The 26,156-nt window shown below is 30.5% G+C and overlaps 2 protein-coding genes across 5 annotated transcripts in view; one reads left to right on the top strand and one right to left on the bottom strand.

Moving 5' to 3' along the window:
• Positions 1 to 25,368, top strand: part of LOC145325126 (muscle-specific protein 300 kDa-like) — an 81,529-nt gene extending 56,161 nt beyond the window's left edge. For 2 of the 4 annotated variants that reach the window (XM_080167981.1, XM_080167978.1), the window contains 8 exons: positions 15,080 to 15,121; positions 15,605 to 15,700; positions 16,413 to 16,704; positions 21,517 to 21,705; positions 22,155 to 22,562; positions 23,594 to 23,941; positions 24,208 to 24,318; positions 24,561 to 25,368. In XM_080167981.1, coding sequence (XP_080024107.1) covers positions 15,080 to 15,121; positions 15,605 to 15,700; positions 16,413 to 16,704; positions 21,517 to 21,705; positions 22,155 to 22,562; positions 23,594 to 23,941; positions 24,208 to 24,318; positions 24,561 to 24,680 — 1,606 coding nt within the window. In that variant the 3' untranslated portion in view covers positions 24,681 to 25,368. The remainder of the gene's footprint in view (positions 1 to 15,079; positions 15,122 to 15,604; positions 15,701 to 16,412; positions 16,705 to 21,516; positions 21,706 to 22,154; positions 22,563 to 23,593; positions 23,942 to 24,207; positions 24,319 to 24,560) is intronic. The other 2 variants (XM_080167982.1, XM_080167980.1) reach the window with 1 other exon arrangement.
• Positions 210 to 7,282, bottom strand: LOC145324021 (uncharacterized). The gene is made up of 5 exons (XM_080166655.1): positions 7,209 to 7,282; positions 5,711 to 5,789; positions 1,046 to 1,078; positions 662 to 820; positions 210 to 339 (listed from the first exon to the last, which is right to left on the bottom strand). Exons 1-5 carry the CDS (start codon positions 7,234 to 7,236, stop codon positions 210 to 212), a joined length of 429 nt encoding a protein of 142 aa, XP_080022781.1. The 5' UTR covers positions 7,237 to 7,282.
• Positions 25,369 to 26,156: the final 788 nt, after the last annotated feature.

The raw sequence follows: 26,156 nt of genomic DNA, 5'->3' as shown, positions 1-26,156 counted from the left end.
AATACGACGAAACCCACTACTTTTCATTCCACGATCCAAACATTTTTGTCAGACTGTCACTTGACGATAAGGATGTCGTTGATTTCTCTTAATATGTTTAGTTTAAAGTTGTAAAGATTTGCAGTAACTTATTTATATAGTTTTAAGAATATTGTTGTTCATCTTAAAGCTGCGCTTTCATTTGACATGATTATATTCCTTGTTGTTTTTTAAATACTTCCTTTTGAATAAAGCATATTCCTGTGATATATATTATGATGAATTCCTTCAAATGCCTGCACTCCACCCCTGCATTCTTTCACTAGGTTGTGTGTAGGTCCATGATTGTTGTAATTTTTCCTTGAAAAAATATATAAAAATCAACTCTAAGTCACAATAATTTTGGTAATTAAATTGTAAGTTAGATTTAAAACATTTAATCTTGTGTATTTTTTTCCCGATCAAAAATAACATTTTCTCTTTTTTAAGACATTCTTTTCTTTATTAATAACAATTATAGCATTCTTTCGTAAGGTGTAGGAAAACATACCATTTTAATTAATGAAAAGTTTAATTTGAGAGATAATTAGCGAAATAGTTTTTCTCTGGTTGCTCAGTGCCATCTCTCCTTGATTTTGGCTGAACTAACATACATTTAAGTCATAAAATGCGAACATTTTACCTTAAAGGAGGCATAGAAGCCGGTTTTCTGTCTTGATATGTAATATTGATACCCCCATTATTCTCACAGCTAGCCCCCTGTCCCCCCTGCTTCTTGTTGCACGTACACTCCAACTCCTCATTACTCAACAGCTCAGCTTTGCTCTCTTTAGACAGAGTCCTGCAAATGGTGGATATCATGCTGAATTTGAAAATGGCCAATAAATATATAAAATTAAATAAGGCTTACTAACACTTGTAAAATTCCTTTTAAAAAATAGATTTTGAATTTAGCAATGACAAACCTCAAAAAGAAAAATTGTAGAGTAGCTTAGCCTTCAATATTGACTTTTAATTACCCTATTTAATTTTATGTACAATTCAATTTAGTTAAAAATATTATCACCTTAAATCACAACTCTTAATGTCCATTTGTCCCCTAAATTTAAATTAATTTGCTTTAGAAACATAAAATTAGGTAGGTACATCTATCTCTACATAGGTATACCTTAATTTTTCTACGATTTTTCTGATTGTTTTAGGAGATTAAACATTTGAAATATTGAGATTTATGTTTGGTATAAGTTGTGTGTACTTGAAGACTGTGCTTAACTCTCTTCCTGTGGCAATATCCCTCCATACGGAGGTGGACCATCTATAGTGCCCCTTTCTACCATTCTAATCTTCTAATAGAGTATTTTTATGCTTCTTTTGAGTTAGGTTAATTAAAGTCCTAAAGAACCCTACAGGGTTAGACCTTTCAGCTGGGACAAAAAGCAAGTTTATGAATTATTGATTACAGGGGGTTTAAAGTGGTCCACCATCAATTAAAGGGATTTAACCATTTCTATTGTAAAGCCTTTGATGTTTGCTTTTGCTTACTTGAAGAGAGATCTAAGCGTTTATGTGTTTGTCACAATATTACATTGGTAGCAATCAAACAAAACAACTGAAAACTTTTTTGTAAAGTTTTTAGCAAGTATTGTTTGCAAATCAATGTAATTACTAGATATCTTATTTATTTTTAAAAAATCTTTAAAAAATTATTAATCTACATTTTACGTTTTTAAAATGGTGGACGTACGGACATGCATACCCTAGTTGTAAGGTAGATATCCTAATCTTTGTGATAATCAAAAAATTCAACTGAATAAGCAAATTTGCTTTCAATAACAGATCTATAGTATAGATGTATATACAGATGACTACCTCCCCCCTTTTTTCAATGACTTTTTTCGTCTGCTTTTAAATTGTTTTCTGCTACTTGGCTGTGCTAATATTCCTAACCCAATTAGTTGATTTTCAATGAACCAATTGAGAGTCAGCACTAGGTCATTGCGATAGGGAAATACATTTAACCCTTTTTCCCTCTAGTGCTTTACTCTAATCTTTCTCAATGTCAAAAAGTTGTTTTATATTTGCACCACCCAACCAAATATGAAGTGACAATACTATGTAAGTCTCAGATGAGGGAATTCTACAATATGCTAGCGAGGAGATTAGGGTTATTCCTGTTAATCCATGGACCTACAATTGTATCGACATTATTATTAGCATTATTTTGGGTAGTAGTAATAATGTATTACTTATAAAAGTCAAGGATCTAAAACAATAAGACAATGGCTGATAAATTGATGTACATCCCCAATAATGATAACCAACACAACCCCTTCTGTAGATTTTAATTAGTGGTTGAAACGTTTGAACACTCAACTTAATGAACCAACAAATCAAAATTCAATTAAAGTACCCAAAGTTGTTCAGCCCACGAATAAGAAAAGTTATCCCTTATCATAAAACTTTTGGGACAAGTGTAATAAAAAGTCCAATGTCCCTCCCCCTCTTTCTGTATTAAAGTTTTACTTTTTGATTAATCGAAAGAATGTCAATAGATTGCTTCTTAGTATAACAGGGAACAAGAGAATTAATCAATAGAACAAATATTCTTTTATGTCCAGCAAATAAAAAAAACTTTAGAATTTGTTTTGTTAAATATTTTTTGGGTTATGATAAAAGAACCAGGATTTAAATATCATCAAAATATTTAATTTTATTGTAGTTTATTTTCTTTCAACAACTTATCAAATAATATTTTTTTTACTTAATTCAGATATTGTTTAAATTCTAAAGATTAATTTAGGTCTGAATCAAAATTGTTTGCAAGTTACTATTTTAAAAAATAATCTTCAATTCTTTTTCTCCCCATTAGACATATAAATTAGGTGGAATACAATATTTTTATCCATTATTCTTCCACTACTGTATTCCTTAGTCTATATACATTATACATACATATAGAGACATAGAGTGATAAAACAATAATTGATTTGCTTTGTCTCAATGTGTACACTGTATAAACTTTCATTTCAAAATTTGTATGTATTACAAATATAATATAAAAATCAAAAATGCCAAACTGTCAGAAATTACGTAGAAATTAAAGTATAAAAGCATTTTTTCTTAAAGCATAAACTGTAATAGATAGTTTATGTTTAGGATTAAAATACTTATAGTGTATATTTATTCTGTCTACATGTACGTACTCTTTTTATGGGCCTTAATAATACTTAACTTTTTACGCACACGCATTCTCAATAACAACTTTATTTTGCCCTTTTTTTTGATTTTAAGTTTCTTAAGTTAAAAATAAATAAAATGCAACCTAAAGTGAAAAATAGATAATACAATGCCTAAACTATTTTCAAGCATAGCTACTATTAAAGTTTCTTTGTTGGTAGGTCTGTCGGTAATGTGTAAGTAATTCGCCTTTAATGTACTACGTTATCAGTGGAATGCCCAGCAATTAATCAGGCAGGGCTACCAATTCAATTTAAAGAATATGTTGACACACCCTTCGTCCCTATACCACAGGCCACTGATTATAAAAGGTTTTCAAGAAGTTTTAAAAAAACATTAAAGCAATTCTTGTTTACTTGTTATTGCTGCGCAACTTATAAACACGAATTTCCTTGCTTGAGTATTAATTGATTAGAAAGGGCCAGCATATTGCACTTCACGAGTTTTGCACCACAGATTCAATAAACTTTTTTTTATTCTTTTTATCCATTAGCAATTCGGGGATATTTAGGATATGTATTCTTCAATTCTTTGTTTTTCATCTGATATATAAATACAATAATGAAAAAGATGCTTTACAGTTTTTGTTCCATTTAATCAACTAGGGAGGCCAAGAAAGGTCAGGCAAATAGCTTAAAACCACTTTGAGACATTTATGAAGCTTTCCTGAAAAGTAGCTTCAGACAAATATAACATAAATGATTGAATTTGATAATGACGTAATTTTATATGACTTTGTTTTAGTATTTCTTTTAAATTTTTATTTTCAACTAATTAGACCCCTGGGATAGATGGTTAGGACAGGGAAATATATAATAAAGCTTTCCCCCAATTATGATAAACAAAATTCCTTTTTTGTAACCTAACATTTCTGATGGATTATATAAAGTATGGGATAGATTCATTTATAGTCTATTGTCATCCTTTTTCTGATTAATCTCAGGGATCTAATGGTACAATGGCCGATACATTAATGTTCAACTAAAATGATTATACACAAAATTATCCATACTATAAATTAGAGTTAGTGGTTGAATACTCAACTTAGTAAACAGACCAATAAAATTTACTATAGTCCCCAAAGTTGTTAATGCAACGAATAAGAAAATTTTATTATAAATCTTTTGGGACTTTTGTAATAAAGATCTCTTCATCATTTGTTCCATCTCTCTCTCACGGCATAAATCCTGTTTGGGGAAATAAATTGTTTATATGACCATATAGAAAAAAGGGTGGCTATAGCTGCCAATTAGCTAAAGAAGAAGAATAGAAAATGTTTGGTGGGCGCTGAATGCAATGTTGAACTAATCCTGGTAATGGATTTGCGACCACATTAACTTGATGCCAAACTATTCTCCATTCTTTCTTCTATAGTTTCTTTATAAGTTAGATGCATATATGGATTTCTATAAATTGGGAGAGCCAATTTACAACATTCAGGTGCTAAACTGATTTGAATAGTTCTTTTACAAATTAGATATACGGATAGATTTATGATTTTTAGGAGGGCGAATGCTAAAGGTGTATCTTTTATAGGTTTTTGATTGATAAATTTAAATTAGATACAACAATAGATTTCTGATTTTTGGGAGGGCTAATACTGACATGAGTATCTTATATAGTTTTTGATTGGTAAATTTATAAGTACAAAAGCTATAATGTGCAGTAGGTATAACTTCATATATTATTTGTTGTTCAATGTCAAAAAAATAACGTTTAATTATTATTTTCACAAACCCAAAGCTAATGAATAAAAAATTTAATATACCCAAAACACTGAAATGAATCCATGTATCGAACTCTCTTGTAGTTCCTCTGTATATTGAGATTTTGATTAAATATGGGTTCTGTAGTTGAGCAATTTGTTAGTATTACATCAAAATTGTAGGGTAGTTTAATTTAAGTTTCAAAACTACAATACAAATTAGATTGAGTTGGTTATGATATAAACATTTTAGAAGAATTTTTTAAAAACTTTTTTAGGAGACTGTAATTCAATTAAAAAAAGCAATGAAAAATATTAAACAGAAAATGAATAATTTTCAATGTAACATAAATCTATGATATAAAAAAACCTATCATATTGATTTTTTGTGACTTTATTACTATGAACATTTTTCTAATTTAAGAGAAACATTTCTACTTGAAATTAAATGAAAACAGAAGAGTATTGAAATGAGTATCATATTTAATTTCCTTTTCTTAATAGAAAAGGAATTTCCATAGAAATTAAGGGGTTCAAGACTTTGATATGAATCTTGACTTTAACCCAGCCCCTCCCCTGACCACGGAGGAACGTATTTACCAATATCTTAGGACTATATTAGCAACCTAAAGTGATGACAAAATATCCCCTGTCAAAATATCCACGTATTCTATATCCATTAGATTAATTTAGCCGACATTGAAGAATATCAACATACACCAAAGAATGTAAAATATAGAGTATCTGCTCTACAATTCAGCAGCGCAACTATTCTATGATAATGTTTACCTGTAACTATTCCAAACCGCCCGTAGCTCCATACAGCAAATAAACACAGTGGCCACAGATGATGCAATCAAAAATACAACTGAAATAGATATTTTAAAATCGGTTCTGATCCATAATAAAAAATCACGTAATGTTCCATATTATAGAAAATTTTTCACGGACAATAAAATAAAAATCATTAATTAATACCATTTTGGCCAAAAAACTAGAATTATTTTAAAATTTTATTATCTACGGAAAGCTGTCTATAATACTATGCGATAAATAACTATTAAAATATAAATTTGCGATGTGCTATGGGAGGGGGGGGGGGGGGATCTAAATAGTTTAGACAGAAATAATATTAGTTGTATTAATAAGTTTGTAAGAAAACAAATTATTTTTGACCTTTGTTTTGTTTTTATAACAATCATGAATATAAATATACAAAACTTTACACTTAACATTAATATTATAATGAGAGTAATGTTTTTGTTCATAAATAGCTCAGCAACGACTTTTAGAAATGAAAATAATCAAAATTTAATATTTTTGTTTATTGGCTGGTATTTGTTAGTCTGAATTTTGCTTTATATACATAGATTACTGTCATTTTTAGACGGGTGAACGATGGACGTACATTGTTTTAGGGTGGCTTTGGTAAAGGGACAAATGTATAACTATTTTATTTTCTATCTTATTTGTTGGTTATTTGAAAACTCAATTAAAAGTTAAAAAGTATTATAGAAGAGGAGAAGCGATACAAAGTTTTGTTGAAAATCTCTAGAAAATTTTGTAAAGTTTGAAAAGTGACATCTGGATTAGTAGAGAGATATAGATCATTAAATCCTTCTTAAAATACCATTAAAATAAGAAGTAACATATCCACATGTAGCGCAGCATCAACCAAAAAAGTTTTTGTTAAAAGTATTGTCAATAAATCACTGAATATGTAATCGCTTTTATTTGTTGGTTTTAAGCAACTTAGATCTTATTACTTAAAATTTATCCCAAAAAAACTTAATATGACATACAGACAGACGGACAAACACTAGTTTCCGAGTAGCTGCGCCACTAAAAATTTAGACATAAGTACACACTTGATATTAATACTTGAAAATATTATTTTACAAGCTTTATATATTAAATTGATAAGATCATACTTATACAATAAACATCAATATTAAGCGTGTTTTATGTTATTATCGCGATGGCGGTTTCTCTCAAAGTGCCTTATCGAGCACAGAAACCCCCCACCCATCTTATTTTGATATAAATTGAAAACAAGGAGTTTTTCATTGGTTTGTTTATGACTAAGGTGAAGTTTTTCATTGTATGTAAACTCCACAGGGTTATGTCACAACGTAGTGGATAGACATAAGAAAAAAACTACCCCAAACTATTTTTATTTATTTCAATATTAAAGGGAGGTGGTGTTCAGTGCTCGGTAGGCACTTAGAGGGAAAGCACCATAGCGAGGCTACTTTACAATAATTTATTGTGCTTTTTTTGTACTTACCTAGAAATATTGCTACTTCTGAGTCCATGCTCTTACAAACTGAATGATACTTCAATCATCTATTTATATTATTTCCTTAATTATTCTATTTGTTTCTTATTATACTACTCCTTTTTATTTTGATTTAGGATTTTTTAACACATTTAAATAACTTAAAACTAAACACAAGAACAAAATTGTTTATTGGCGTGTAGCAAGAAAAAGAGTTAATCTTCTTTTTGCTATGACAACATAGAGACTCACATCACAAAAACACACGTTCATCTGTGTATATACATATACGCCAGTTCATTAGTTATAGAGTAGCCATGTTTCTAAAATAAATAATTTTTCTTTAAAAATTTTAAGAAAATGTGTGCTAATAAAATGAGGTTTACAGGGATGGGGCAATTGACAATTTATTAATATTTTCCTCATTTTTTTATATTTTAAATGCTGCCCTCATAAGTTTTTTTTTTTGGGGGGGGGGGGAGTGTAAATTGCACTCTCCCTGTAAATTAAAAAAAAACTAGATAATCTGCAGCATCCCTTCTGTTCACATATCAAAACTCTTCTTCTTTCTAATTGACATTTTCAACCTGAAATTTGCGCAAAAACACTCACATACAACTACTAGTTACATTTCTTTACAGTTTTTTTCACTATAATTCTTCAGGGATCTAAAGGGATAGGACAATGGCCGATAAATTCTTGTACTTCCGTAATGATGATACACACAATCACCCCTTCTGTAAATTACAATTAGTGGTTGAAAACGTTTGGACACTCAACTCAATGAACCAACCAATCAAAAATCAATAAAAGTCCCCAAAATTATGAAGTCAACGAATAAGAAACGTTATTTTAAAACTTTGGGGGATAGTGTAATAATCACGCCAATGCCCCCTCCCTGACTGATAATCACAGGCCAAAGATATCCCCTTCTTCCATCATAATTGTTACTTTTTCCTTCATTCATTTCTTTTTATGTTTTTCAGATTTAAAGGTAATTTAATTCATGATGTATGTACGTTAATTGGTATCAATATCTAGTTTTAGTAATGAAAAGTGTGTTTGTGATCAAACATGGCATAGTTTTTTATAGCTAAAAAATTGGCTTCGCTTTTTTTATGGATTTTTCCGTCCTAGTTGAATTATAGGTCTAGAATAAACTAAAAATTAGAATTAATCTAAAATTAATTCTATTTACTCAAGAATGACAAATGAATATTGAAAGTTGAATAATGGTTATTAGAAACATGATATATTAGGAAATCAATTATTCTTATATATGTTATTACATTTTGTTATGTAAATGACATCTTTAAATAAAGAATATAAATGAAAAAGTTCTAAAATAATCTAATTCTGTAAAGATAGAAAATATAAATATAAAAAATAAAGTAAACTAACGGATAGACGGATTGATATTTTTAAAGAGAAGCTGCATTATCTAAAAAAGCATACTAAGCTATGTAAGAATTGAGTTATAGACCATATTTTGGTAAATGTCTTACCAAATCACCCAATAAATAATAAGAAATATTGGCAATTTCGCACAAAATGCCTTGTTGTACACTGATAACCCCTCTTCCTTTTATCCCTTAAAAAATACCAATAAGGGGTGGGGGGTTATTACTTTAGATCAGGTCAGGTTAGGTAAGGTTTATGTCTCCAACAGGGATTAGGCATTGAGAAAATATTTTAATTTATTTCAAAAGTAAAGAGGGTAGGGGGTGAACATGCTTTTGTTTGAAAGTACCGAAATATTTCCATATGAAAAAGTTGACTAGTCTAGCTTATATATGAAAGAGATATATTTTAAAATAAACTTTATCCAAAGCCAGGATTTTATTAAAAGACACAGCCCAAAAAAGAATTATTATGTATCTTCATTCACAATAAAAGTAAAACAATGCCTGTCTGAAAGTAAGTTGTATTCTGGGTTTTATTTTAAAATGCCTTCTATCTTTAACAACTTAGTAAATCCCATTTCCTCCATGGCGTTCGTACAAATTATAGAGAGGTTCTGCTACTAAAAACTTTTGAAAGCTCTAATACATTATAAACATGAATGGTAAACGGTTTAAGATAAAGCGAAACTAATTAATTCTGAATTGGCTTCGGGTTAAGGGTGAAACTGCCCACATAATTCTAATTTGCCAAGCACAGATTTCTATGTATGTGTGTGTGTATGTGTGTACGTGTGTGTGTGTGTGTGTGTGTGTGTGTGTGTGTGTGTGTGTGTATGTGCTTTGCTCAAAGGATATGAATGTGTTTGAAGCAACACAAATTAAATCAGAATTTCACCAACCAATATCCTGTAACAGTACACAGTTCAAATGTTTCCTTCCGTTTCAATAATGGTTACTAATTGATTTTTGCTGCAAGAAAAGTTCAGGAAATATTGCATTTTAAAGGCTTTTCCTGCCACTAAAGGATGCTCAAGTACTCGAAGGAAATAAAAAAGCATTCTAGTCATGTATGTAATACTTACATGAAGCAGTACTTTTTAAAAAAAATTTCCTATAGGTCCAAGGATGGTTTTAAACTATTTTAATGCACTGTCTTACCTACATGTTGTGGGCTTAAAAATAGGTCCCAAAAGTTATTTTTAAGGGTCATTCAAATGAATTGAGATGCTACCTCTTTATACATTCATGTAGACACAAAGGGAAACAAATTGGAGGATTAGAGAAAACCTTTTCATCCTAAACTCTCTTTCATCAATCTAAGGCTAAAAAATCTGAAAAATTACACTTAAAGACCAAAGTTTACATGTTGGACTTTTATTTGTCTCGTTTTTTGGACAAAGCCCAAATTGTGTTAATACTGTGTCAAAAGTGATCCATGTGACGTAATGAAATGAGGGAGATAAGAGGAGAAGTGGGAAAGAAAACCACTATAAAAGGGATGGATAATCCTTCATTTTTATTACGTCACATGGATCATTTTTGACGCAGTTTTAACACAATTTGGGCTTTGTCTCGTTTTTGTAACACAATTCAGAGAAAAGGGAACAATAAGCTGTTTATTACACTAGTCCCCAAAATTTTATATTAACGTTTTCTTACTTGTTTGCCTAACAACTTTGGAGAATTTTACTTAATTTTTATTGGTTGTTTTATCAAGTTGAATGTTCAAACGTGTCAACGACTAATTTCAATCTACAGAAAGGTTAATGTTGTGTGTCATCATTGGGGATGTAAATCAATTAATCAGCCATTGTCTTATCCCTTTGGTGCATTATTTGCCAAATGTACCACTTTTCTGCACTACCTCTCCGATTTTTTATATGACAGTTTTAAGTAACTTAAAAATAGAAAAAAAAATTAAAAAAAAACAAAAAATTTTTTTCTCTTTTTTTGAAAATACAGGGTGTCCAAAAAATATGAAAATATTGATCTGGTCAGAAAACACTATGGCCAAACATACTAAGACACATATTAGAGTAATTTGAAAAAAATAGCCAATTTGGACCAAGTTTTAGCTCTACAGACGCAAAAATCACATTTACAGGGTGTCCCAAAGTGAAATTTGACAACCTTATAGTCCCGGGTGGTCCGAACCGTTATATACCACATATGCACACAGATAAAACACAGGATTTAAGCCAAAAAAAATGATTTTTTTCGGACAGGTATTTTGGGTATTACGCTAGATATCCAAAATACACTTTTTGTTGGACACTCTGTAAAATTAGAGTTTTGGCCAAAATAGCATTATGTGCGCTTTTTACATGAATAAACGATCATTTTGGTGTATAAAATGTATAGATTGGATGTAAGATTGATGAAAAAATTAATTTTTAAAATTGTGAAAAAATGGGTGTTTTTTACATTTTTGTTACCTACCTTCATAGATAGCTAGATATCTAGACATCCAGGGACTCTGAAACTTTTTTTTGGCCATCCAGCATCCTTGAATGACCCAACAGACCAAAATATAGAGTATTAACAAAATCGGAGAGGTAGTGCAGAAAAGTGGTACATTTGGCAAATAATGCACCCTTTACATCCCTGATTATAATTTTAGAACAGATTTTTACACAGATATTTTTTTTACAAAAGGATTCCCTAAATTAAATTTGAAATTAACATTTTCTCTACATAAAGATGTTCTAGAGTAAGAAATATGTCTCTAATGTTAATTTTAGTAATTAGGACAATACAACCGCAACAATTGAAAAATTGTTGGAAAATTTCAGACGGGCTTTTTGTAACCCTAAAAATCGCAGCAGTACTACTTCCAATAAATTGCAGCCAAATTTGCCAAACTGACAGCTTGGATGGATACCATGAGCTTTTTTCAGCCGCCTTTATTTCCATTTTTCCCGCATTTTCCGTAAAGTTGTGTGTAACCTTTCAATCAAATGTTCTAATTAAGAACAGCTTGACTTAATAAGAGCATTTGACTAAAAGCATCCAACTTTACTGAAAATACGCGGAAAAATGACTCCATTTTATTAAACCGCGGCCGAGAAGCACTTAAAATATGCGGCTGACGAATTCCCATGTTAGTAGATGAGTCAGGGATTTAAAGGAATAAGACAATGGCCGATAAATTGATGTACATCCCCAATGATAACACACAACATTACCCCTTCTGTAGAATATAATTAATGGTTTAAACCCTTGGACACTTAACGAAATGAACCAACCAATCATAAACGTCCCCACGGTTGTTTAAGCCAAAGAATAAGAAGAAAGCGTTGTTAAAATACTTTGGGAACTAGTGTAGTCAACAGTCCATTGTCCCCTCCCTCCCTGAGATGAGTACATGAAACTTGCATAATGGATTCTAATGAATAATTAATAAACCTGGGTCCAAAACAATAACCCAAACTTTCAAAAGCATTAACATAAATTAGTAAAAGTATGTAAAATTATATAATATATATTTAAAGAAAATAATAATTAAATAGATTTTTTCCATAAGTAGCCAATACATAACAAACCTTTTTGATCATATGCTTTTCTTAGAGCACTTTTGCCAAAGGAATAAGACAATGGCCGATATATCTATGTACGTCCACAATGATGATGGGCAAAATTACCCCCTCTGTAGCCCATTGTACCTTCAATTTCTTTCCATAAATAGTTTTTTATATTAAGCAAATAAATAACAAAGCCCTTTGAACAAATGCTTTTCATAGAGCACAAATGCTTATTAGAATAGCCTCACCTATAACAATATCCAAAATAAATATTATCGTAAAGTTTGTTATATAGTGAATAGTAAAAAGATGGTAAGCTTACAAACTTTTAGTCTCCATTATAATACACTATGCAAAATAATGGACAAAATATTAATACTTAATTTAAAAGTTTTACTTATTTTGATATAACAAAGACAATTATGTTTTATATATTGGAATTCATTTATAAAAAAAAACACCATGAAACTCTATAATTTTTAAAGAGAATCAAGCAACCTAGCATTTATTTTACGAAGTTTGGCAGTCGGGCGGTCAATCGCTATTGTAAAGTAGCTTTGCCTAAAGCAAAAAAGAAATAACAATTTAATTCTTTTGTTGATTGTAGGTCAGTGTGAAAAAGTTGTTGATAAGAATTGTGTCAATATTACTACAAAATTACTTCCACATTAATTGACATAATTATCATAGATATTACCTAACTTAAACTTAATGTTGATCATTTTGTATACAATGTATAGAAAAATGTTACTATTGTAGTGTGTGTATAATTAAAATAATTTTATCATACATTTTCATTAGAGATTGTATTCAACCAATTCTACAAAATAACTTCCCTTAAAGTGCCATGTGATTTCAGAACCCCCCTCCCAAACATAAAGTAAAACACAAGAAAAACTTTTCTTTAACTTTCCCATTATTTTTATTTATTTGTTTTAAATTAAGTAGGTGGGGTTCTGTGCTTGTATAGGGGTAGATGAGGGAAGCCCCAAGCGAAGCAGCTTATAGACCAACAAAAAAATGAAGCAATTCAATATAAATGACCAATTATTTAATTGACCAATTTTAGGCCAGTATTGCGTCATTTTGATAGGCAGAAACTGTTTCACTCAAAGGTTCCTTTTCTTTTGACTCTACTTTTATCAGAAAACACTTTTGCAATCTAATCTGTTATTTTGCAATTTGCGAATATGAGACACTTTGTTGCATATTTTTTTGCAAGACCCCATAAAAACTCTGGCTCCACAGTTATTGCAGTTATGATAACGCGGAACTGATTGCACACCAGTGGGGATGAATAGAAACAGTCCCATAATTAAGCACCCAACTTATTATTTATAATTAGGAATTTGAATTTTATTTTGTCTGTAAATATTTTATAAAAAACAACAATGACACGTCAGAAAATGACGAAAGACATGAGAAAAGAACAATTTAAAGCAACTAAAGAATTGTTCTATTCCAGCGTAATTGGTTGGATAAAATGTTTTTATGATGAAGTACTTTGTTGCAACTTGTTCAAAATTGTTTCAACAATTATTTCTCACTCACCGCAACTTCTCGGCTTTTCATGGATGTAGGAGTTGCTCATTATTAGTATAGCAGTTTTATTTACTTCATAAAAAAGAATCTATGTTTCATTGTCGACAAAAACTAATAAAAGTTCGACTATTGGCTATAAAATTTTTATATCTACAAAGAAGGGTAAAAGCTACCATTTACTGATAATCTTTGCATAAAATATTTGCGTGAAATGCAATTATTTTTAATACAAAAGTACTTTAGTTAGGTATAAAAATACATTCTTTTAACTTATCTATGGTATGATAATATTTTTACCACTAAGCAATAACTCCAAAACAATTTTCTACAATATATTTTTATAGGAAATGATATAATATAAGCATTCTTTTAAGTATGATGTTTATAACAATAGTGACAATATTTCTTTATTTATTGATAAACTTATTTTAGTATGTTTTGCTTTGTTTTAATTACTTTTTTTTAAACATTAGAAGTAATATTATATTTTACATAGGTTGGGAAAAGCAGAAATATAACATAAATACTATGTCAATAATAAGATTTAAAAAAAATAGATAGCCTTTAACCAATCCTGGGACATATATGAAGTTTCTCAAAAATGGAGAACTTAATTGGTTCATAAATAATTGAAATCTTGAGCTTAAAAAAACGTACTACTTTATATAAAACAATTGTAGTTATTGTCATTTACAATATTTAAAATGTTAAAGATAAAGTTTTAGAAAGGTATACTTTCAAAAACAAGAAGAAATGAACCAAGAAAACTAAGCACAACGCACCAAGGTTAGGTTAAAACTACACATAATCAGGGTTAAGCGTTTTCTCCGACCATTTTACACAGAGTAACAGAGACAAAGAGGGAGAGAGAGAGGGAAGGGGTGGGGAGTAAACTTCCTCTCGGAGACATTTATACAGGGAGGAGTGGTGTGCACTCTCTTGGAGAATTTCAACTTTTTTTGGGGTGGTTTTGTGTTCGTATACAAGATACGGTAAAATATAATAGGAATAAATATGTACGAAACCTTATTTATATATCATTAAATAAAAAACTTTATTGAAAACTTATAACGCTTTTAAGTTATATTTTTGTATTTTGTATTATATTAGTAGGTATTTATGCCATCGATTTTCATAAAAATACACGAACAAAAAAATTTAAAAATATACTTCAGTAATTAATTTGTATGTTATAGTTACACACGCGAATGGATTAATCTGTAATGGAAGAGCTATTGTCTTAAGGATATCTTAGATTTTAAATTTGAAAAACTGGTTTAAAATAATGGACTAAACCAAATCATGATAAACTTTTTTAAGCTTTACCAATTCACAGTAATCTATTCATATATCTAACTATAACAAATAAACTATACCAAAAAAAATTAAATTTGATTGTATATACCCTGTACAGGTCTATTTACTCTGTCAATGAACTTGGTCAAAGGTTCAAAAAGTGAGTCTAAATGTTATACATATGTTCATTTTTTGGTAGATGTAGATTTTTCCCCTACATCTTTTTATTATTGTTACTTTTTAACTTTTTAAATACCTAGATTTTTAATTTTTAATATTTATGTATATAAATTTAACTAACATAAGTTGTTTTCCTTAATATTTAGTAGTTTTTAATACTTTTAAATATTTAACTTTCATTCTATTTTAACTAACCAATACCCCCCTCCCCTTAATTGTACAAAATGCATGTATGTATATTTTATCCTGAAATTTAAGCATTTAAATAATAATATACTTTTTGTAATGTTTTTCCTAATAAAGTTCTATTTTCGAGTTAATTATTTATACTAGAATTCGTTATAATTACAGTTTTATTTATTTTTTTCATAAATTATGTTTTTTGCTGCGCTACCTATGAACATATATGTTTTTGTGAACTTTTTGCAAATTTTTAAAACTAATTATTTTTATTTTATTTTAGATTACTGACTCAAATAGAAGACAGAGTTGAAATAATCAGTGGAGAGATCTCAAATCTTGAGGGAGTTGATAGGAAATCTGCGGAAATTTTAGACAAGTGAGTTTTATTTTATTTTTTTGGGGGGAAACCTAAAATCATTTTTAAAATATCTACGAAAATACTTTCCTGTTCATATTTTACTTATCGATTTATTATTACTTGGATCCCTCCCCTTTCTTCCTAATCGAAGAGCGAATTGACCAATAATTGACAAGGGAAATAGCATCCTAAATTGACGACAATTTTTCTCCTGTCAAAATATCCACGTATATTCTACAATTACATTTATTATAGCAAAACAACCTTTTTTAGTTGAGAGGTTGAGTGATTATAACTTTTAATTATTTGTTTCACAAAAAAAATGTCTTTTTATTGACAGTACCTACTAAAAAACTATAAATCATGCATAATAATAACGATTTACAAATGTTACTGATGTCATTATTTCTCTAATAGCCTTTGTTTTTACTTTGTAAAAAGATTCTGTACAATTTCTTTTACTTGAATTTCAATTATTTTAGTTTATTGTTGTTGCAATGGATATAGAATATACGTGGATATTATGACAGGGAAATTTTAGGTCGCTGTTTCCCCTGTAATTTATTGGCCATTTCGTATATCCAGTAGAAGAGGAGGGATGGGGGAGATTATTATGTTAGCCCGCTACAAGTCACACTTCATTAGAGTTCATGGTAATCTGGCGTAAGATCCAAGTAATAATAAAACCATTGTTGCTGCGCTAATTTAATAAAATATATTTTACTTCTAGATTAAACAAACTTGGACGACTCGTAAGCCTATTATCAGTATGGCACGGCGACCATCAAGAAACAGAACAGAAACTAATGGACCTCCGCGAACAGCTGGAAACTGCCTGTTCAGCCGCCAGAGAGCTCCACACAACCACCAGAAAACAGCTGTCAGACATGGGACAAATGCTGCCGCCCAGCTGTCAAACGCAGCTGTCTAACACTGAGCTGACAGCTGAAAAGCTGTTGCAACAGCTTGAGGAATTGGAGAGTGAACATAAACGGGCAAAGACTGTTCGCTACGAATTCCAGGTATAGTTAAAAGTTTTCCAGTATGGCTTCGAAACTGATTAATATCCGCTGGATTAAAACTGATTCTCAGCCATACTGAAAAATAATGTATAGCATACGATGCAATAAATAGCTATTCTTGCTTTATTTGTACACTTTTGTCCGCGGATACATAAATAGAAAAGTTATTAATAACATCATATTATAGACATCTTTCCGCGGATAGTAAAATGAAAGAAAAGTAAGATTAACGCTCCATGAAACATTATAAGATTAGAACCTGTTTTGTTAGCCCTTAGGGACCGAAGACCCGGGCTATCAAAACTGGTATTAATTTAATAATTTGTATTATCTGCAATACGATGCTATACATGATTTTTTAGTATAGATAAGAATCGTTTCCAACGGATATTAATTGGTTTGAATATAACCATTCTTGTCTGGGACATTGCAAGGGGTAAAATTTAATTTTATTTATGTTTCTTTGGACAACTTGCTTCCAACCGCACTGGTAGCTTATATTAAAGTTCTTATCACTGAAATCAAATTATCTACGGTTAATTTTGTACAAAATTAAGTTTTTTTAAAAATACAATAAAGACATATGTAAATGTTTAAAATACATTTTGGTTTTAAATTTCTGTATTTCCGCTAAAGTAATTAAAGATCTAAATCTAAAGTCTGTGCATGTCCTTCTTTCTAGAATAAAGAGATAGGACAACAGACGATAAATTAATTTTCCCCAAATTAAATTTAATGTGTTAATTTACTCCTTAACTATTTTATATTTTACTAGCAGCTTCGCTCCTAGCATCTTAGAGCTTGTATTCGAAGGAGTATGGAAAAAGCCTAAAACCAAACTTTGATATAAGAATTAAATAGCCTAAAACCACCCAGAGAAACTATAAGAAGCTTCCTTAAAAGTCAGTGATAGGATGCAGCAATTATTAAAAAGAAATTATGCAACAATCTCATATTGCTCAAATATTTTAATAATGTAAAGAAATGGCCGTAGATTAATTAAGCAGCATTGCCCTATCCCTCCCTGTGTGGATATGTCCTACTTACCACCTACATTTAACTTTTCAGACTATGAGAACAACTTTATCTTAAAACTCTGCATATTTATATACCTTCTAAAAAGCGTTGCTATTCTATAGTAAAGGCGAATGGTTTGAACTATACATTCTTTTTTGATATGATCGCTACAACGCACATAAGAGATTTTAAGGAAACTTTAAAGGGCGGTGGGGGGGGGGGGGGGGAGGGACCCTTTTTTTATTTCATTATTTGGGGGAATAATATTTTTTTCTGTTCTATTCTCTTGGAAGGAATAAAAACCTACACATGATCTTCACTGTATAGGGGAACCATATAGGTTCAGTGGTTATGGACAAAATTCTTTTATTTAATGCATGTATACTTAATTAAGTATAAATAGTCATAGAACACTTTTCAGTAATTTTCTAAACTTTTTAATATATTGTCTTTGCATTTAAGTTTGATTTAGGAAAAAGGAACGTCTTATTTAATTAAAACTTCTTTGTTGGAAAAAGTGTAAAAGTAAAAATAAATCAGAAAAAAAAATTTTATGAGTTATTTATCTTTAGAGGTTGAGCCAACGAATAAGATAACATGGTCATAAAACTTTGGCTACCAGTGTAACTTACATTCCAATGTCTCATCCATCTCTGCGTACAAAGAGACCCTAATTATTGGAGTCACACTCCCCAAAATTAGTTAAAAACCTTTCCAGGATCTATAAGAAAAAATAAAATAATTTTCTATTTTCTTTTCCTTTCTATATATACTATTTAAACTAGAACTATTTACTTTTTCAACGAATTATATTAGTTTGTAACTAATATAATTTGATATTAAGTATTTCATGAAACTTTGCGTGTTCTTGAAAACATTGTTCTAGTAAATAATTAATTTTAGTAAATTGGCTTCAGATTGTTAAAACTAAAGGGTCAGTAGCAATGCAATTTACTGAGTTTTTTTTGCAGCTGAAGGATATAATAGACTAAACAGCGGCTAAAAGAGCCGCAGCTGCAAAAACTTAGTGATAAGTATTGCTAATTTTATTGTTCAACCATAATTGACTTATGATTATATATATTGCATATGTAACTCTAAAAGCATTACAATGATCTTTTTTTTCCTATCTGATTTACATAATGTATTTTAAACTGTTGGCTACGACCTTAGAGGCCTCTAGTGGCACTTGAGGGGTGATGTGGGTTTAATTCGACAAACCAATATTAAAGATTAAAAAAGAAAAAGGAAAAAAAAAAATTTTGGGTAGGTGTTTTAGAACAATCCCCAAGACACAGAACGTATTACTTTTATATAAGGTTTATGTCGTAGTTGGGTATACTTATAGGTAAGATTTCAACTACTTAGTAAGATAGTATACATAGTTATATAAAATAGATATTGTAAAATAAGATACAAAAACACAATACAACACTCATTAACTTGCTTGAAAGTGAATGAGAATTATCTTCATGCAAACACTTCATAAACTTCTCTGTATAGTTAGATGCATTTATGGATTTTAGTCTAAACTGAATAAAAGAAACGAGTTTTTAAACTTTTGGAATCGGTATAATTTACAGTCCAATGTCAATATCTCCTTGATTGTTGAAATATGTAGATCTTTGCTTTACAATAATTAGCTACATAATACACTGTCAGCCATACATGTATTTGACTAATGAAATTCTAAGTAAAACACTATTATCCAAACATGTATCTAACTAGTGTAAGTGTAAGTCGATTTAAAGTGTCTCTTTTAAAACACTAACATCCATACATGTATCTTTCCATTGTATGTGATTCCAATACCAAGTCCACATAAAGTAAAATTTCATCAACTTCTCTAAAACACAATCATCCATACATGTATCTTTCCAATACCAAGGCCACATAAAGTAAAATTTCATCAACTTCTCAAAAACACAATCATCCATACATGTATCTCTCCACTGTATTTGATTCCAATACCAAGTCCAGATAAAGTGAAATTTTATCAACTCCTCTAAAACACTAACTTCCATACATGTATCTTTTCAATGTATGTGATTCCAATACCTTGTCCATACAAAGTGAAATTGAATCAACTAATCTAAAATACAATCATCCATACATGTATCTTTCCACTGTATGTGATTCCAATACCAAGCCCACATAAAGTTAAATTTCATCAACTCCTCTAAAACACAATCATCCATACAAGTATCTTTCCAGTGTAAGTGTGTACATTACTAAGTCCATCTGAAGTAAAATTATAACAACTCTTCTAAAACACTAACATCCAATCATGTATCTAACCAGTGTAATTATGTACATTACTAGTCCATTTGAAGCAAAATTATATCAACTCTCTCTAAAACACTAAGATCCAAACATGTATCTAAGTGTGTACATTACTAAGTCCATCTGAAAGTTGAGTTAGTAGTAATCCTTATTATAAGATTATCTGTCTACCAAAGTGATGCTAAACACACATACAAAAACTTATTGTCGGGAGCGCAGCGACATTATGATGAGGCTCTGCAAGTATGTTCGTCTGTTAAAATATTTTGCCTTTTAACTTTTACTTCAATGACAGAAGATATAAATCCCAATATATAGATAAGCTAACGCTTTATAGTTTTGTCTATATAGCAAATACTGCCTAAAATATTGTTTCTTTTTCTTTGAAATTTTGTTTTTTTGCAGTGATTCTTGTGGATTTAATTGTTCTCGTTTTTAAGTACAAAGATATTAAATCTTTCTTTGATGAAATCCAAACATTTATAAATGAAAAATACTTTTCCAACCCAAATTCATTCAATTCAACAGGAGCAAAATCAATTTCCTTTTAGCATGTTTAAGTTTAAAACAAAAGACATTTAAAATTCATTTTAATGGAGAATTGAAATTTTAAATCAAGGATAGAAAGTTTTACGGGTAAAACAAAATACAAATTATATCAAGAGGGTAATTTTTACGCGAATTTTCCGTAAAGTTGTGTGTTAGTCAAATGCGCTTGTTAAGTCAAACTGTTTACTAAACGCTACCATATAACTTTACAGAAAATGCGCGAAAAAAATTGCCCTCTTTGTCAATGTATTCATACTATTTTTATATATTTTTGAAAATCCGAATAGCTTCAATATATACTGCATACATAGAGCATCATAAATATGGACATAATAAATTAAAGATCTGCTTTGCACTATACAAATACAAATGTATTCACTTAAACACTCTTACACGCACAAACACACAATTTGCCCCTCTAAAAGGTACATTGTCAAATTAAATTGGTGAAAATTTAATTTTCTCAAAGCAAATGAAAATTTCATTTAACTGAAATTTCTAAAGATAGCATATTTTTAATTTTGAGTAAAATACTTAGAGTGGATTACGAAAATTACTCTGGAAAAAACTTTAAACGTTTATAATTGAAAAATTAAGTTTAATATACATATAGTATGCAGCAAAAAAAAACTAAGGTTATGTTTTGACTATATGATTGAAAACTAGAATTTCAAGATAGCAAAAATAGATTCCAATTTAAAGTGTTTCTATGTTAATAGACAACAAGTGGCTTCATCAAGGAGCTCTATTTTTGAACATATAAAGGGAAAAATAATAAACTAAGACCATCCCAAAATCTAAATTTAGAAAACTTCATGGTTCTGTGGTTAACGAGATCTTAACTGACAAATCAAAAATCTTACTACTCTTAAACGGGAGGAATCTTGGCAAAATATTTTCACTCCGTTTGAAAGCTTGTTATTCTATATAACCTTTTCAACTCATTTTAATATTTTTTTTCAGACCGACGTTGAGGAAGTACAATTCTGGATCAGTGCCTCGGAGACCAAGATCCAGGACAGGGAGTTGAGCCCGTACCAGCTCAAGGACAACCTCAGCTACATCCAGAGCGAGGTGTCGGGCATCTCGGAGCAGCTCGTCAACCTGCTGGCCAATGGCAAGGTTATTGGAGAGAAGACGGATAGTCAACAGGTAGAATATTTATATTATATAGCAGCTGTGCTTACAACAGTTTCTAACAGCGAACTAATGTGAATTTTAGATGCTGATTTATTTTAAAGCAATTTTAGTTCAAATTTTTAAGATCTATTTTAATAAGGACTTTTTGGAAATTCGTATATACTCTGTCAGACGGACAAATATACAATAATTTCATAACGGTTTCCCTCAAAATGCATAGTAGAGCACACACACACAACCTCCCCCCCCCCCTTCTTCTTTACTTTTTGGGGTTAGGTTATATTGAGTACTGGGTAGCTACTAATGGTTTAATCCGCCTGGATGTGTGATGGATATGGGAAAATTTCCCACTTCCTATATTTTCAGCGTTCGATAGATCCTCTTAGGGAAAGTACTCATGTTATAAAGAGGTTGGCATTTTATATATTATGAATTTGTATTGATAAAATACATATTTTTAGGAAAGAGAACTGGTACATTCAACAACAAGCAACCTTACAGAACAACTCTCCACACTCAAACAGCTGATCGACGACAAGAAAAACGCGGCTAACGATGCTATCGACGCCTGGCAGAAATTCCAGCAACTACACAGCGCCGTCAAGGCCTGGTGCCAAGAAAAGGATGAATTCTTGAATCAACCCCTGACATTTACAAGCCTGAGCTCGGCTAAGCTACGTGTCCAGGATTACGCCACTGCCATCAAATCCATCAAGAATGTGAACAAAAGTTTGACGGAAATGTCGAGTTTACTGGTGAAAATCACTGGTGTGGGAAGTGCGGGCGACCTGTTTGACCAGAAAAGTGATGCTGAGAAGAACAAAGCAGAGATTGAGAGTAATCTGGTGGAAAGAAATGCTTTGCTTCAGGTTTGATTTTTATTTATTTGATTTAGATTTATTCTACTTATTACTTACGGCTAGGCCACTAGAGGCTACTAGGGGCAAAACGGTGGAAGGGAAGGGTCGACTCCCCGAGTTTTCAATTTTTGGTTGAGAAGGGTAATTATTTTGGTCTATTTCTCTTGGGAGGTTGGTGGTACCCTTCCCAAAAATAGTTATAAACCATCCCAGGATCTATAAGAAGCTACATTGTAAAGGAGAACCACACAGATTATTGGACTAGCGATAAAATGCACTTAAGATAAAAGGTAGAGTGAGTCGAACCTCCACCCTCAATCTTAGTATTTTTTAGGGGCGATTTATCTTACTTGAATTAAAGAACTGAATATAGCTCTTCTGCAACTGTGTTTGTTCGGAACTAGTTCTAGAAGTGACTTAAAAGTCAAGGTTTCGTGATTTTTAAATTATAAAAAAGTTTCATATTAATTTTTACTTTACTATATAATGAAATATATATGTCTATTATATTTTATTACCTTATCTACAATAATAAATCAATTCTATTTTTAACGAGGTCAATACTCAATATATTGTTAACACACACACACGCACAATACAACTGCAATACGTGTTATTTATTGTCTTTTTGATATAAACAAAGCGTTGGTTCTTATTTTATACAATACTGCATTGTAGTGTCATAAAGTAAATTAATTTTGAGCTAGTTTACATTAGAATAGTATTTCCACTACCGCTTCGAAACCAAATAAAACTGGTTTTCAGCTCTACTGAAAAATAATGTGTAGCATCGTATCATATTCATTTTTCTACGAATATAAAACTGTGCAATTATAAGAATAAATTAGTTTTGTTAGACCCGCGATGCCAGAAAGTTGTTTGTAATACGATGCGATAAATAAATATTCTTCTATTAGATTTTAATATATATCCATCCCTCTTTTTTTCAATGGGCTCAGCAAGTAGTACGATAAATTTACCTTAATACTAGTAATTTTAGATTTTTAATAATCAAACTAAAAGAATATATTTTTCTTCAGGAGTTGAGCGAAGAGTGGGAGCAATGTGAGCGCAAGCTGAAGGAGACCCAATCCTGGGCCTCCAAGTCACGTGACAGCCTCGACAGCCTCCAGAACAAGAAGCGTACGCTAAAGGATCAGCTGAACCTGCGCGAGAAGATGATCAATGACATCACCATCCAGCGAAAGCGGGCCGTCATGGCGCTGGAAAAGCTGCAGGTTCATTTCACCGAGGAGATGGAGGGAGACAAGGATGTGTTTGTGCTGGGCAGAGAGATTGATACAGATCTCTCAGCCCTGGACACAGAGGTCAAGGAGCAGGCCCAGGTTCTGGAGGCCTGCCTTGGACAGCTGGACAGATATCAACAGGTAAAAAGATGCTTCAAATATAATTGCATATTTTAAATTGAATTGCTAGCTCTTGGATTAGGGTCACAATAATATCCTCTTCGTTCATTATTTTTATAAAATTCCAATCTAAAACCTTAAGTTTATAAAAATTATTTCTGTTTAATACCTGTTGGTTTTAATAAAAAATGTTCTCATGTTTCATTAATTATACTATTTAGTTACTAAACTTATTAATGACATTTACTTGCATTTGATTTTTCCATTAACAATTTTATCTATTTCAGGAGATTGGCTCTCTTCGTCAGAAGATATTGAGCTGCGAAGGAGAGCTGCGCGCAGTCTCTAGTCCCGCCTACACGGCCAGGGACAAGGACAAGGCCGTAGCACAACAATCGGTAGGATTATTTTCTTTAGCCGCTTGGCTTATGATTAAATTTATTAATTTTATTAAATATTATTGTTGTTTGCATGAAATTGTTGAAAATTGTTGCAAATTTAGTATTTAGAATATCAAAATAGGTATATCCATCTTCTAAACTCTGTAGAGGATAGGCATACATATTTCTCAGAGGTTAGGTATACCTATTATTTACAGATTTATTAATTATGGTAAATAAAACTTTTTTTGTGCACTTAGGCTTGTAGGGAGAGAATTAGAGGTCTCCAATCCAAAATTACAGCATTTACACAGCGCATCAATCTCATTCAACAAAGAGGAACTCCAGACACAGACGACATTACATCATCAGCTGATTAAACAGAAATCAGCTGATTTCAAGAAAGAAAAAAAAACGCGAATTTATTACCAAAAATATTATTTTTTATTCCATAATTTTTATATGGAGATATTTTTACAGTTCATATAAAAGAAGAAAAATTCCATATTAGAATAAATGAAAAAAATCCAAATTGTAACAATTGAAATTGTCCAAAAATCCTTTAAATTTTGGGGAATTACAAAAAAAACTCCATCATCCAATCATTAATAAAAGAAGTCTGAGATATAAATTGATCCAATAAAAAATATGTATTCTACTAGTTAAAAATTCTTTTAAAAATCTTGTGATAAAATTATTAAAAGCTGCTAAATCTACATAAATGTGATGTTGTGCCCTAAAAGAATTGTGAGAAGCTAAATTTTTACCATCCAAATTATAGAAAATATCATTGCTAAAATATTTGCTGCCAATTAATATTTTAGTTGTGTTTTTATAGTTTGATTTTATAGCTAACCACTGCTGCAAACTTATTGATTAATTTTACAATTGTGCCAAAAATCTTGTATATTTATTTAACTAAAAATCTACCAAAAAAAAACACTAACTTTGACTAGTTTTATATTTTTTGTAACCAAAAATGCAATTTTTTCACTATAGAACAATCTAGTCATGTTTTAAATTTTATGAAAATTGTTACACTCTGTGTTTAATAAATATTAAAATTATTGTCTTTACTTTTAAAGTAACTTAATTTCTTGTTTGTTTTTTTATTTAGGAATAGTGGAGGACGACTTTTCAGAAAGTAAACGTATTCATTTGAATATTTGAATATCTGTTCTTCTATCTAACTTTTCAGATTAAAAAATACAAGTATAGACAATTGAACTATTTGTAACCCTAATAAAATATGAGCTACATCAGTATATATGAAATATCTTCTTCTCAGTTATTAAAAGGTCTTGAAAATAAGAATAATAATATATTTTTTTAATATACATGTAAGTCTCTTTTTTATGCTAAGTAATTTAGAGTATGGGTTAGAAATCATAAAAATAAGTTATTTTTAAAATTTGGGAGGATGGGGAAGGAGTTCTACCGTTGGTTTGCTGGTTTTTTCATCTAAGATTTTTTTTAATTTGTACTTTTATTGTAAGAATTTGGATTAGGTTGCAAAAAGCATTTTTCATAGAATTTTATAGACACTTTAAGTACAAGTTAATTTGCATTACAAATCTCAACTATTTTCATCTGTATGTAAAAGTAACACAATGTGTTTATGTACCAAAGTATCTCGATAACCGCTAAACCGATATTATTTACTAGGAAGCTTCTCATATGTCCTGGGAAGGTTTAAAAGTTGAGGTGTAGGTCAACTTACTCTCCCTCCCTTAAGTGCTCCTCCAGGCCTCTAGGGGCTTAGCCGCTAGTATATGAATAAATTACTAAGATAAAAAAATACGTCAGAAAATTGTCTAAAAAATGTTCTTTGATTATTCTGCAAACCTAGTGATTGA

The sequence above is a fragment of the Acartia tonsa genome, chromosome 7, assembly GCF_053477335.1.
Source record: "Acartia tonsa isolate MP-2025a chromosome 7, ASM5347733v1, whole genome shotgun sequence".
Lineage (NCBI taxonomy): Eukaryota > Metazoa > Arthropoda > Copepoda > Calanoida > Acartiidae > Acartia > Acartia tonsa.
This window is presented reverse-complemented; position numbering and strand designations above follow the sequence as displayed.

Excerpts from the sequence above, each read along its gene's own strand:
- LOC145324021 (XM_080166655.1), bottom strand. The coding sequence starts at position 7,236 with ATGGACTCAGAAGTAGCAATATTTCTAG. Across the intron at positions 1,079-5,710 it reads GCGGTTTGGAATAGTTACAG|GGGACAAATGGACATTAAGA; the intron begins GTAAACATTATC and ends ATTTAAATTTAG. Across the intron at positions 340-661 it reads GCTTCTATGCCTCCTTTAAG|GAAAAATTACAACAATCATG; the intron begins GTAAAATGTTCG and ends TATTTTTTCAAG.